A 13,513-nucleotide genomic window follows, 5' to 3' on the forward strand; every position below is an offset into this window, starting at 1 on the left:
CTTACTAAAAATCGGTACATTTAGCCTTAAGGTGGTAAAATACCGGTGCTTGAGTATGCTTATAATTTGGTATTATTTGGTGAGGACAAGGGAGCTATAAAACTTAATGCAACAAAGTTGATAAAAGCAAGTTTAAAGGCAGAAAATGCTTGTTATTTTTCAATTTCGAATTGCTTACTATAAGTTTTTTTTTTTGTTTTTTTTATGCGAAACGAAGCAACTGAACGAGCAAAGCCTTAAGATTTTTGAAAATAAAGTATTACCTAAAATATTCGGACCATAAAAGGATGAGTTAACGAGGGAATTTAATGGCTAAACCATGTTGAATTGAAGGTATCGGCAAAATCTCATTCAGGTAATAGCATTTTGGAGATGCACATCTTATTGTTGTGGAAGATATTGATGAGAGAACAGATCCCTAAAATGTTAATAACACTAAACCGATGGGTAAACGTCCGAGGGGTAGATCGAAACATAAATGGGGGATTTCGTTCTGATTAAGTCAAGTGATTAATTCTGATTAAGTATATTTGTGTTTGGAAGGGTGCCACTGAACAGACGTATGTAGAGAAAAATAAGTAGTATCGGCATCGAACCATTAAGCCATTATTGTTATAAATTATTATTATTACTACTATATTTAAAGAAAGGTTTAGCTAAGAAATAAAATAACGTGGAGATGGTTGGGGGGTGTAGCGAGCAAATAAATGCAAATAAACAAAAACTATTTATTTGTGCTGACGTTTTATTCGCTGACCGCACCCTCCACCCTGATTATCTTCTCCACATATTAATCCTTAGTCCACTATTAACCCCTCATTATGAATCCAGCAGTACGAGGCCAACGACGAGATAACAGTCATTCATATACACGTCCCTACACAGACCTGAAATTCAGGTCGAAACGTTGGCAAAAATAAATAGTTTTCATTTATTAGTGTTTACTTGCTGACCACATCCCCCCCCCTGGCCATCTTCTCCTCATGCTAATCTACTGTCAACTATTAACACCTCAAGAAAGAAAAGTGGGAACTAGTGCAAACCTGGACTAGTATAGATTTACCAAATTTTATCAACTAAGTATGCTTACTCATTTGATAAAAAAAATAGATTTTCTGGTTGCACCTATGTCTTGTCTTACAACGGCCCGTAGATATTTTTTCTCAAACGAGAAATCATTAATTTTTAAATATAGGTAACTAGTTATGAAATAGAAATTGTCCGAAAAAAGATTATTTTCTGGAATATTTGAGTATTAGTAACTGGCATTACTGTGCGACTAGTGTTTTTTTTTAATGCATTAATATTAATAATTTTTAATTTTATAAAACAATTTAGCAAAAATTATTGATATTGAAATTGAAAAATAAATTACTACTATATAAAGTATCATATCGCTGCTTTGCTTAAATTGTAACATATCTCACAAAAAAGTTTTTTTTTTTATTTTGTGGTATTCCATAGATTGTACCGTAAACTTGAGTTAATTTGTAACAACTCTAATAGCATTAATAAAGTCTGTAGGACGACCTCAGACCTCAGTAAAGAAAGTAACCGCAGTTTACGTTAGTCTTTGAAATTTGCCACTTTATAAATAAACTCAATTTTTTTTTTTTGTAAAATGTGCCACTTTTCTAGCAAAGCAGCGATATATTGCCACACAAACACAGTAGGACACTAATTAAAATCGATTGCCACTCGGAACAATGGCATTGTTCACTTCTATTCCTAACCTGTATCTATTAACCTCAATAGAAATAATTAATTAGTCCTGTGTTTACTAATGTGATTGCAAAATCAATTAGAAAGAGGAAAGAGATTGCTTTGAACCTCTTCGAACCTTGAACTTTTCAGTGTAATGAAAATTGCAACTAAGTTTCCACCCTATTTACTCTAGCTAGAATAATATCGTTTATATCTCAAAATTTATCCGGATATCTAGGTTGGGATGGGCGGGGCACGTTGTACGGATGGGCTGGACCTCAACTTCAAGGAAGCTGTATAGCACGGTGCCAGCTGGAAAAAGGAAAGTGAGTAGACCAAAGTTGAGATGGAGTAAGTGCCGATGCCGGAATCCTTGAAATCAGGAACTGGTGGATGGCTGCTGAGGATAGGGAAACATGGAGGACAACTCTTGAGGCAGCGAAGATCTAGTAATGGATTGTTGACCTCGGGATGGTGATGATGATATTTCAAAATCTTTATAAATATATCCGCTGCCTTTCATTGAATAATCTAGAGAGTATATTATTTGATTTCAAAGGGAAACTTTAAAATTGCCTATAAACGCTGTTATGAAAATCTTTAACATATTTATTATTTATTAATCAAAATGTGAATTGACATTAAGCATTACCAGAGAGATATTGGGATATTACAGGTAATAATTCTTGTAGTGATCATTATTTAGTTTTTGTTATTCTTATGTATACTACTAGTTTTTATTTAGTCATTTATGATGAAATATTTTGTAGAGAGTCCTTCACTAATCTTTGCTAACTGTTAAAGTATGAAAGTTAGAATTTAAATTGTTGTTAATTACGTACCAAGGAGTTTGTGAAAAAGTCTAAAAATTTAGAAATCAGAAATCTTTGGGTATGTATTATACGATTGTTCGTTTGCCAAAGATAGGATAACATTTGGAAACATTTTTGCTATTTATTGGGTTGTAAAATAAGTTCTTAGCGTTTTGGGTGATTTCAATAAAAACTTTAGATTCTTGTAAATATTTTTAATATGACCCGTTTTGATCTATTATATGTTGCCATCTTTCCTCAGATCTTTCCTACATCTCAGATTGTTGCGCAATCAACTACTCCATGTGCGTTATGCAGTCCTCGAGCGAATTAGAGTGTTTCCCGTTAAGAGAATTTTAAAGGGTCTGATATAAGTGAAAATTTGTAGGAGAATCTGGTGAATAGGGTGGGTGAGGGATCACATCCCAGCCAAACTTCAATAATTTTTGCTGGGTTTGCAAAGACACGTGAGGACGGGTGTTATCATGATAGAGTCTTTGCAATTATGAGACACAAATGATTCTAGACACTTGCATGAGATATGTTAAGTGTTTCTGCGATATCACGTGCCGTAGAGTGAAGGTTGTCTGTGACCAATGCTTGAATATGGTCATCAACAGTTGAAGGGCGACGCGAAAATGGAATTTTTAAAAACGCTACGAACTTATTATACAACCCGATATCAAGTGAATGTGTGCTATTTCTTGTTATGACTGAAGTCAATAAGATAAATGGAGTGTTATTCACTTCTTTAGGTTTAACATGAAAGACCCAATGAAAGTAACTGATATAATTATTCTAGAAGAATGCTTTAAAATATAAATAATTGAAATAACACAATCAATCTAAAATGCAACTAAATCGAAACATAAAATATACATGAAATAATAATTAAATTACCTGCTATTTATCTGGAAAAAAATTGGTCTATACAATAAACGAACCATTCTAAAGTGACAAACAGTGAACAATCGTTTGACCTTTCAACAAGTTTTGCTATCTCTACTAACAACACATCCCCAATCCAACGTACAGTTTTGCAATAATATAAAAGAGCAAAACTCAAGAGTCTCGCTGATCTGCACAATAGTTTATAAATGTGAAATTTAGCTGCTAGGATAATTGAAGGGCTAAATGGATGAAGGGGCTATATACCATTTTATGAATCATTAGTGTGAATGAAGATATCTAAGATACCTAGATGTAAAAGGGACAATATACATTTCAAAATATAACAGGCTCTAAAAAAAAAAAAAAATTGAACCTTGTTTTGTTAAAATTTTCTATTTGTAGCATAACCCCTTCATCCCCCTTGAAGAAGTTCATTACATATGTGTTTTAATGTACTGCCTCAAGTTGACATGCATTTTTAGACTGTTGATGAGAGATTTGTTGTACTTTGTTTTTATGAATGTGGCCTTGTGTTTTGTGAACTGAAATGTTATTTCTAATTATCTCCTAGGAACATAGAATATTTTTTTTAACCTTTCAATTTTATATTTTATTGAATTTTGAATTGGAATGACAACAAATTAGGGCATTTGTTACTGATAATAAATTAAGAGAAATCAGAAGTGACGTCGCCCCTTTGATATCATCTAGGTGATTTTGACGCACCTTCGAATAGGTCATACGCGCCTGTTACCTTACGGCCGCGATTCTCCTGTTGTATGCCTAACTTTCCGAACGCGACTTACCGTAAAACACATCTTAACCGAATGCCAAGCATACGACTCCCTCAAATCTTTGAATGAATTAGAGACCTCCATACAATTTTGCAGGATAACAAACAGATTGTGGATAAACTTTATGAATTACTCAATCATTGAATTTTTGATCAGGCTATTAATTCCTAATAATACTTGGAATAATTTACCCTAAGATTTAATCAAATTTTACCACCCCATTTTTCAATAGGTATTTATACATTTCAAGTTGGAAATTAAGACAAAATTCGGAAATAGAGGCAATAATGACCAATAACAATGCCTTAAAATAAAAAACGTTTCAATTTCAATTTCTGTTATTGCTACATCACGTTTTATATATATGACTGTGATCTCTATTCAGAGTCATTTTATTCTTTTCCATAATTTTAATTTTAAATAATTATTATAAAATCAAAATATCCTATTATTTTACCTACATATTTATTAGCTACATATATTTTTTATTGCCCATTTCTTTTATGTATTTGTTTTAAATAATTTTCGTTGTTTACATATACTTACTAACTAGAATTTTATAAGCATTTTATTATACGTTCTTTCCTCTTACTTAATATTATTATTTTTCTCATGCAGCTTTATCTTCTTATAGTACTTAGGCTACACATGTCTTTCAACACTATCTTGTATCTACAATAATAATTGTTTTCATATTTTCTAATCATTCTGTTATTCATTATTGTTATTATTTTATTTTTTGTTCTTACCTCTGATGAAGACTTTAAATTCTGGCCGAAACGTTGGTGCTAGATTTTTACTTCTTTATGTTCTTTTTTTTCTTTTTTTTAATTGATGAGTTAATATATAATAAACAAATAGATTTTATACTCCACTATTTCTAAAACCTTTGAACACGAGATCAGATCCAGTCGTCAATGTTAACCATTCTCCCCGACTCATCACATCATCCTTGATGATAAAGAATATGACACTGGCTTTGCATATATCCACTGAAGGGCATCCGGGCAATATAGGACTGGGGAATGTTATTTATCGGGGATTTGTGGAATTCTCCGCCATCTTATTACTGGTCATATCTTCTTACTGTGCCCCCGCCGTCGGAATTCTTCTCCAAGATTAGAAATACTCTTGAGAACGGTTTATCCCGGCATCCCCTGCACCAATCGAAAAAATGCAGTGTGTGTAGATATTATTATTAATTTGATTTATTTATTTTATTCTTTACTAGCTGATGCGGCAATGCTTAGTTATATTTCATTTCCTTTATCGTGAAAATGAAGAATCACAAGAGTCCATAAAAATTCCTATGGTAGAGTCCTGTTTATTAGGAGAGGGAATGGGAGAAAATGTTTGTTTGTAATAAAATATTATTTTTAGTGAAGAGAGATACGTTTCATGAATATTTTTTGCTCTGAATCTAATCGAAACAAAAACAAGGCCACCCTAAAATGTTATAGCTGATAATTAATGAAAATTCAGATATTTCTATTCTATAATAATTACAACTTTCTTTGTTTTTTCCCTAATAAAACTTAAGCTTTTTCGGAGATAAATGTTGTATATAAAATAAAAAAGCGTCCCCACAAAATGCGTTATATTACTTTTTATTCAAGGTAATTTACCACCGAAAAGCCACATTGAATAGTACAAACATCAAAGATTTAAATAGATTTTTATTTTTTTCAGGAAAAATTAAGAAGTTTTCTTTACGACGGTTCTCAACATTCTTTTAGGGATGCTGAATCTGAATATAGGTTTCACACCAAACAGGCAGAGGCTTCATAGCGAAAATAGACAAAAAAAATGTTGTGTTTTTTTTTAAATAGTAAACTAAGCATTTTTCAAAGCCAGACATTTAATAAAAATTAAAGTTGACAAAATACCCTATAAAATGAACAATGTACATCTAATTTTCGACCCACCAGAACCGTCGACACAGTGCGTTAAAAAAAAAACCTACTTTTTGGTTCTCTGGAAATTTTGAATGTTAGAAAACAAAAAAAAACTTCTTATAACACAGTTTCAGTACTCCAATTTCAGGCATCAGACTTTCATACTGGAGCAAAATTAGATAGAAGAGAGTTCTTTCGTGTTTAACTTATAATTATATTTAATTACATCTGCATTATTATTTTTATGTTTTAGATTATATGATTGTAATTACCGTTTTATTTAATTTCAAATTTATTGCCATGCTCTTGGATATACAATGTTTTTGGTGATTCCATTTGTGTTACGAGTGTACATAAATAAAACCTTGGTATTCCTAAACGAGAGCATGCAGTGTATAATTGTGAATTATTAAAATATTGATTCTCCAGTCCGCCCTTGAATATTGAATGTTGGAATGGAATCATCAGTTATTATAATTGTATCAAACGAAGACATTTAAATGTATTTTAATTATATTGTTCAAAAACGCCATAAATATTTGCACAATGGATTATTATGAATGAATAAATGGAATGTGTTTATTTATTTTAAAAAATGCAAAATATGGATTTATTTAAATAATTAAGAACGCATTGAAAATGGAAAAAAACCAGTCGAAGCCTGTGTGCAAATTTAACTAAAACACATAAATAAGAAAACTTATTTTTAAAATTAGTTAAATGTTTTAAAAACTCAACAAGTCTGTAATTTAAATCAACAGTACGGTATTTATGTTAAAATAAAGTAAACAATATTATCAAATTTATTACTAACTGTGGTATGGCATTGATCCCTCACATATTTACCAACTGAGCTCTTTCAGGTGACGCCTGTCATAGATAGTTGCTAACAGCTCTCCGATTAGAGCCTTTTAATAAACTGGAAAATTTTTTGGAGAGCAGGCCCACTGCCCAAAATATTTTATTCTAATTTTACTATAGTTGTGACAGATTCCCAATAAGTGAATAGCACCTTCCTTTTCTTCGAGTAACATACCGGGCAGTCATCGATCCCACCTAGGATCCGTGGTTTTACAGCTCAAATGAGTAATTCTGCTCGAGGCCGGAAAAATGACCGCATCGAAACAAGATCAAAATTATCATTTAAATACCGCATTTCTGTTCCAACCGAACATAAACCTGCATAGAAAGAAAAAGTAGATCATAGACATTTCTCACGATTACTTTGTTTCTCAAATTCCTGTCTGACTGCAATCATCCGCGCAGATTGGCAACATTTGAAGCATCGAGATTAACTCCTTCCATAGCATTCACTTCCCGTACCAATAAATTTTAACTAATCAATTCCCAATGGATAATTAATTATTATACCGGCAAATAAAAGATAGTAAAATATCTTGAATGTCCAATCACACGAATCTTCTCACCGGTTTTGGTATATATCATATAAATACACTTCAAGTGTCTTATTTCTTTACTAGAAAAAATTATTTTTTATATCTGACAAAATTTGGAAAAAAATAATTCTATTCATATTGATCAAGATTGTTTATTCCAAATTCTAATGTACAAAACTACTTTGAAGAAATCTAACAAAAATCTAAATTCATTTGTGATGAATTTAAGGAAACTGCTCTCAATATTGAAAACAATTCATGATCATCTAATATCAAAATCAAATTAATAATCATTAATTTAAAGATTCCCATACAGTGGGAATTAAATAGCTCAAGAAAGAGTGAAGAAACCATTAAATAGCTGATGATTTTGTAAATTTGGCAACAACACTTTTGACAGACGGCAACACTCTTAAAATGAAATTATGTGATTTCATATTTCAAGCATCATTTTGGAAATCTCTAAATTAAGATAGTGTAATCAGATTTCAACTATATTAAATATTTTCTAAGGGATTGTATATTGTTTGTTGAAAAACAACGAAATGTGGAATGTTAGTAACGAAAATTTGTAATACAAATGTTTTGTTTAACAGTATTCGATAACAGTCAATAATAATCGATGTAAATAGTGAGTACATATGTAAGATAGATTATTAAAATCAAAATATAAGCATATATACTTATTCCATGATTAATAGAATTTATAGAATGAGAACTATTAAATAAGATGCAATTATTAATTTAAATTAATAAATAATAAATAAATGAATTTTTAAAAAATCAAGACTGATTACTTTAATATACCTCTGAAATAGGTTATAAAGTTTAGAAATTTACAGAAAAAAATACTTTTAATTGATTTTTTTATTTTTAACTGTGTGCTTCATCCAATAAAAAAAAATCAAGGTGACTTTTTATTTCTAATAACTAAACTTGATTGGTATTCTGATTATCTATTATTATGAAGACGTAAATAAAAGTAGCAGATATAATACACATTTTACATAAACTTATAAAATCATTATATCACATATTTAAATAAAAAAGTAGAAATAAAACAAAAATAATATTGAATATACCAAGTATTTTATACAATACATATCATGGATAATTTGATTAACCACCAAACTTTCTATAGTGACTTAATCTGAAACCCTATTTTAATTTAATTTTCTAATTTCATAATGGACCAGATTAACTACTTTTGTCCATTATTATTTTATTTTTATGTTTCTCTGTATTAAGGTTGTTACCTCGTTTTGTTTTATCATGTCGTAACATTGGCACATCTTTGCTGACTGCACCTCCGATTATCTTCTCATAGAAAGAGAAGATTTATGAACACCTCATTTTAAACTTATTATTGAGAGTTCTTTAATAAAAAATATTAATAAAGTGTTTCAGAGAAGATTGAACAGTTATAATCATTAATATACCCTTAATCATGAAGTGAAATTTGAATTGTTCCTGTAAACGTGTCATGATGGATGAGGGGAGTCAGCAACTTTTTTAATATATTACCCCAAGACATTTTAAAATTACCAGAATCCATCAGGCTTGAAGTACAGACTCCTGAGGAGGCCGTCCTGAAATAACTTATGGTAATAAGACCGAGCGAGTCCTTGCATTGGGAAGGAGGGGAGTGTCAGGTCCTCTGGGTTATCCATTAGTCCGTATCGTCTTTGGCGGTGTCACTGTTACTAGAATATGGAATATAAATTTTGTTTAAAACATGGATTATATTTGGTATTGATGTCTTCATAGGGGTAAAGGAAAGTGCTGTTAACAACTACTGGAAAATACTTCAGGAAATATTATGAATTTGTATCCACCATAAGCATTAATTAATTAATCAATCAAAGTCTCTTCTCTTAATGATGGTTCTCCTCAAAATGTAATAAGTCTGAGAGGACGGAAATAACCTTTTTTCTGAAACATATTTCCGTCCGTCATCCATTTCCAATCTCCTTTTATTCTAATCTTACCTATTCAATATCCGTTCTCAATCTTCATATTTATACACAAAGGCCCACCGAACAGTAGCCTTTGACAGATCTTCCATTGACAGCTTCTCCTCCCTGTGGAATTCCATCCCCCAGAATTGAATTTTCTGGTTTTCAACAAAAATTTACAAATCTATAGAATATGTTCTTACTTTTCTTTAACACCTTTAACTGAACTATTACTCTAGCATCTTTTGTATTGTAAATTTATATATTTTTTTCCATTGTATACATTGGCTTTTAACATTATGTGCTCATGATAATCAATTATCATTTTTTTTCTTCAATTAATTATTAAAAGCTACATTGTGATCAAATATTATTTATTATATTTGTTTGTTTTTTCTACTGTAAGACACTAAAGCCAAATTTTTATTTTTTGTATTACTATTCTGAAGAGATTTGTTCAAGAATAAATAAAGAATTTTATTACTATTATTTTATTACTACTATTACTATTATTTTGCAATATTCTAAAGCCTATATTAAAAATATAAAACAATTAATTTACTTTTTTCTGAGATGTATGAAAATAAACTCAAGATCTAATTGAATGTGAAAACGTAGCTCTTCGACGAATAATGAGAATTACGGTGCTCATAGCCAGTAGAACAACAGTAAAACATTACAATCTATTAAAAAGTATTTATTAAAAAATAAATGAATTCGAGATCCTATTCTAACCAACATGATTGTATAGTGATCCATGGAATTCAATTTATTGAAGTTGAAAATTGCCCGTTATTTGATAATCATCCTTGTACGTAAAAACGATATAGGACCGTCGCTCCTTTGGGGTTCTATTGGGGTGGGTTCGGGCGGGAAGGATTGTCTTTTTATATTTCTTTCTGTTAAAATCTCTGAAATTTTTAGATTGTGACATGTTGTACATCAGCCTATTCGCTATAATTGTCTGTTTCAAAGATAAGAAAAGTAAGGCTATGACGGAGAGTGGGAAGGGTATTACGAAACTACTATTATTACTCATCTGTATTACTGAACTACTATCATTACTTATCTTTATTACTATGCAGAATTTATCCATTGTAGTATATTTTCAGTCTTTTTTCTTACCACGTCGTTTTATAATTTCAGGCGTTTTTAAAATATAGTTCGATTTAACTATCTTACGTCTCCCTCTTCCGTGTTAAGCAAATATTTTAAAAGTGATATAGGGCTGTCGTTCCCTGGAGATTTTAGTGGGGCGCGTCCGGGCGGGAAGGATTACCTTTTTATATTTTTTGTTGTTGGCATTGTAATGTAATTGAAAAATGAGTTAATTTTTAGTAACGTAGACCCTAGTCCATATATAATGAGGTATTATATCACAACAAAAAATGAATAAATCTTCATTTAGTTTCTTTTTATTATCGAGAATGCTGTTTTACTTGATTTAAAAAAACACTTATGTAAAAATACCGCCAAATCTTGTAATGGAACTCATTGTTCTCCCCCTAAAGAACAAAAAGTAAAGAAAATTTTCTTGTTTTGCATTCAAATTATCTTATTGATTCAGTTAGCGAATGTGAAAAATATCTTTCATTGGTTTTATTTATGTTTTAAGCTATAAATTTTATATTTTAGAATTCTACATTTTTCCTGAAACTATAATATAATTCTTACATTTCCAGCGGTACAGACTGCATCAACGGAACCCTCCTCAATGACCTTGATATTCCGAAGCCTAACATCAGCTTCATCACTTACTGGAAGATAGTCGCTAATAGCAATGTCATCCTGGACCCCGAACACAAGTACCTTCCTCCGCAGCACACCCTCACCATCTATAATTATTCGAGGCTGTATATCAACCTGGAGGGCTGCGTGAACACGCTGCGAGGCGAGTGCGTCGAGTTCGTCAAGACCCACGGCAACGACGGCGATGAGAAGACAGCGCAGAGTAGGTTCCCCTGTTTCTACCACAAGGTATATATTTTTATTTTATTTTTCAATAATTTTATTGGTGTTATGTAGGTGCAATTTCCTGATGATGTTTTCAAGACATACGTTTATATATTTGAATATGCTATGGTTTTAGAATGACTCGTTCATGGTGGTAGCTCGTTTCGATCTGAACAAGACCTGGAAGGAACTGATGATCGCCATCTTCGTCCCTTCCTCGCTTTTTGTCATATCATTCATCACTCTGGTCGTCATTGGCCACTCCGTCCATGTGGGAGACGACGCCAAGATGCGGTGTACCCTCTGCCCGAAGAAGCCGGTCAAGACCAAAGAGGAGATCAACGCTGAAATGGACCTAGTCATGGACGGCATAATCGAGAGGACGAATGCCATGGCGGAGAGTTCGGCCAACACTTCGACGTAGTCCATTCTGGAAGTCGAACCTGTTCTCGACTGATAACAACACTCGTGACTAATGAACTATGGGCAAGTCTTAATGTAGTCTACCTGGCTAAGGGTTCAGAGCAAGGATTTTCGTGGACAAAAGTTGCGTATAAAACGGTAATAATGAATGAAGACTGCTTTTTAAAATAACCATGCGTTTCTTTATTTGTCAAATTATTGCACCGTAGTGCAGCCAGGTATGAAAATGGACTTATTCAAGCTCTGGGCACTTAGGATAATTTTGGAGTCTGAGGTAAAGTCAAAAATATTGTCTATCCATTAATATTATCGAATGAAGTTATTTGATTGTCACTCTAAAGTATCTTTCTGAAACCCTAGATAACGAAATCAAAGGTTAAAAATGTTACCAAGCACTACGAGTAACAATAGATGATTTAAACTTCGAACACTTATATCGTTACTGGCTAGACACTTTTTTTGACTATAATTTTCAACTGGGATCAACCCAAAATATATGACTTATAGCTATTAATTGTACATATATCTATTAATTTAAATTTATATATAATTGCCGAGAATAAATTCCTGCAAGTGCGTTCATGTATTATAAATAATCTATTAAAGACAGCTAATATAAAATTTCATTAACTCTTATATACAAAAAAATTGAATTGAAGGGATCATAACAGATGAAATGGCCAAAAATTCTGGAAGACGTCTATTTTTTTTACCATCTGAATAAAAGGAATTCATTTAAAAATCCGATGCATTTACAATTGCTATTACATTTCATCTTGAAAATTTTTATATATATTTGTAAATAAATTTTAAGCGGTTTCTAACTATATCTTAATGATAGATAAAAAAGCTTAGATATTAAATATCAAAACTGATAAGTGACTTTTTTATTTATTTTTTTATTGTCAATTAAAAGTTTATTGATCTATGGCTGATCTGAAAAATATGAATGAAGGGGATTATTCTTTTTAATTTCTTCTATCAGCATTAACTTGTTATTTAAAAGAGTTCTTTAAACGGATTGTTTATTCTGTATAACAAATTTAAAATATTTTTGTAGTTAAATCAATACTTTAACTCACGACGAAAGAAAAAAGTGGTCAATACAGCTATATTTTCTCTATTACTTACACAAGCAATAAAGGCTATTAAAATTTTTAATTGAGATTTAAAAAATGGGAAACCTCATCGTTATTTCCACCCTCGGCATTTAAGACCAGGAATTCGTCTCACAATGAGTGTGAGCTATTGTCATCAAATAACTAGAAAATGGGTCGTTAATGTATTTAAGCAATTTATTTTTATCAGTAATCCTTCGAAAAATAACTGCTTTGAAAATAATAATTATACTCTTCTATAAAACTACTTTTATTTTTAGTTAATTTTTTTACTATCATTATTTTTAGACGAAAGATTATTACTTAGTTGACCGTATGTGATGATTATAGAAAGATGGTCCGGGTGGCGGTCAAGAAAGGTACATAAATGGTAGAAAAACTATTGTTAGTAATCAAATAAGTAGTTTTAGTACTTCTGTCGATCGCCACTCGGTTGCTTATTCTATTGATTTACTATATAAAATGCAGTCTTCTAAATTTATTTTCGAGATTTGTACACTATAATCAGGAAAACTATTTGGGGGGGATTAAATTATTGTAAAACAGTACATTCAATTATTTTCTTAGTTTT

General features: G+C 31.2%; 1 protein-coding gene across 1 annotated transcript in view; it reads left to right on the forward strand.

Annotated features, from left to right (window-relative positions):
• The window catches only part of Teh4 (tipE homolog 4), a 187,077-nt gene extending 174,600 nt beyond the window's left edge, over positions 1–12,477 (forward strand). Inside the window, exons 6-7 of the mRNA XM_067047995.1 lie at positions 11,131–11,425; positions 11,538–12,477. Coding sequence (XP_066904096.1) covers positions 11,131–11,425; positions 11,538–11,825 — 583 coding nt within the window. The 3' untranslated portion in view covers positions 11,826–12,477. The remainder of the gene's footprint in view (positions 1–11,130; positions 11,426–11,537) is intronic.
• Positions 12,478–13,513: the final 1,036 nt, after the last annotated feature.

Source organism: Halyomorpha halys, unplaced genomic scaffold (assembly GCF_000696795.3).
Source record: "Halyomorpha halys isolate HHAL.00 unplaced genomic scaffold, Hhal_1.1 Scaffold421.1, whole genome shotgun sequence".
Lineage (NCBI taxonomy): Eukaryota > Metazoa > Arthropoda > Insecta > Hemiptera > Pentatomidae > Halyomorpha > Halyomorpha halys.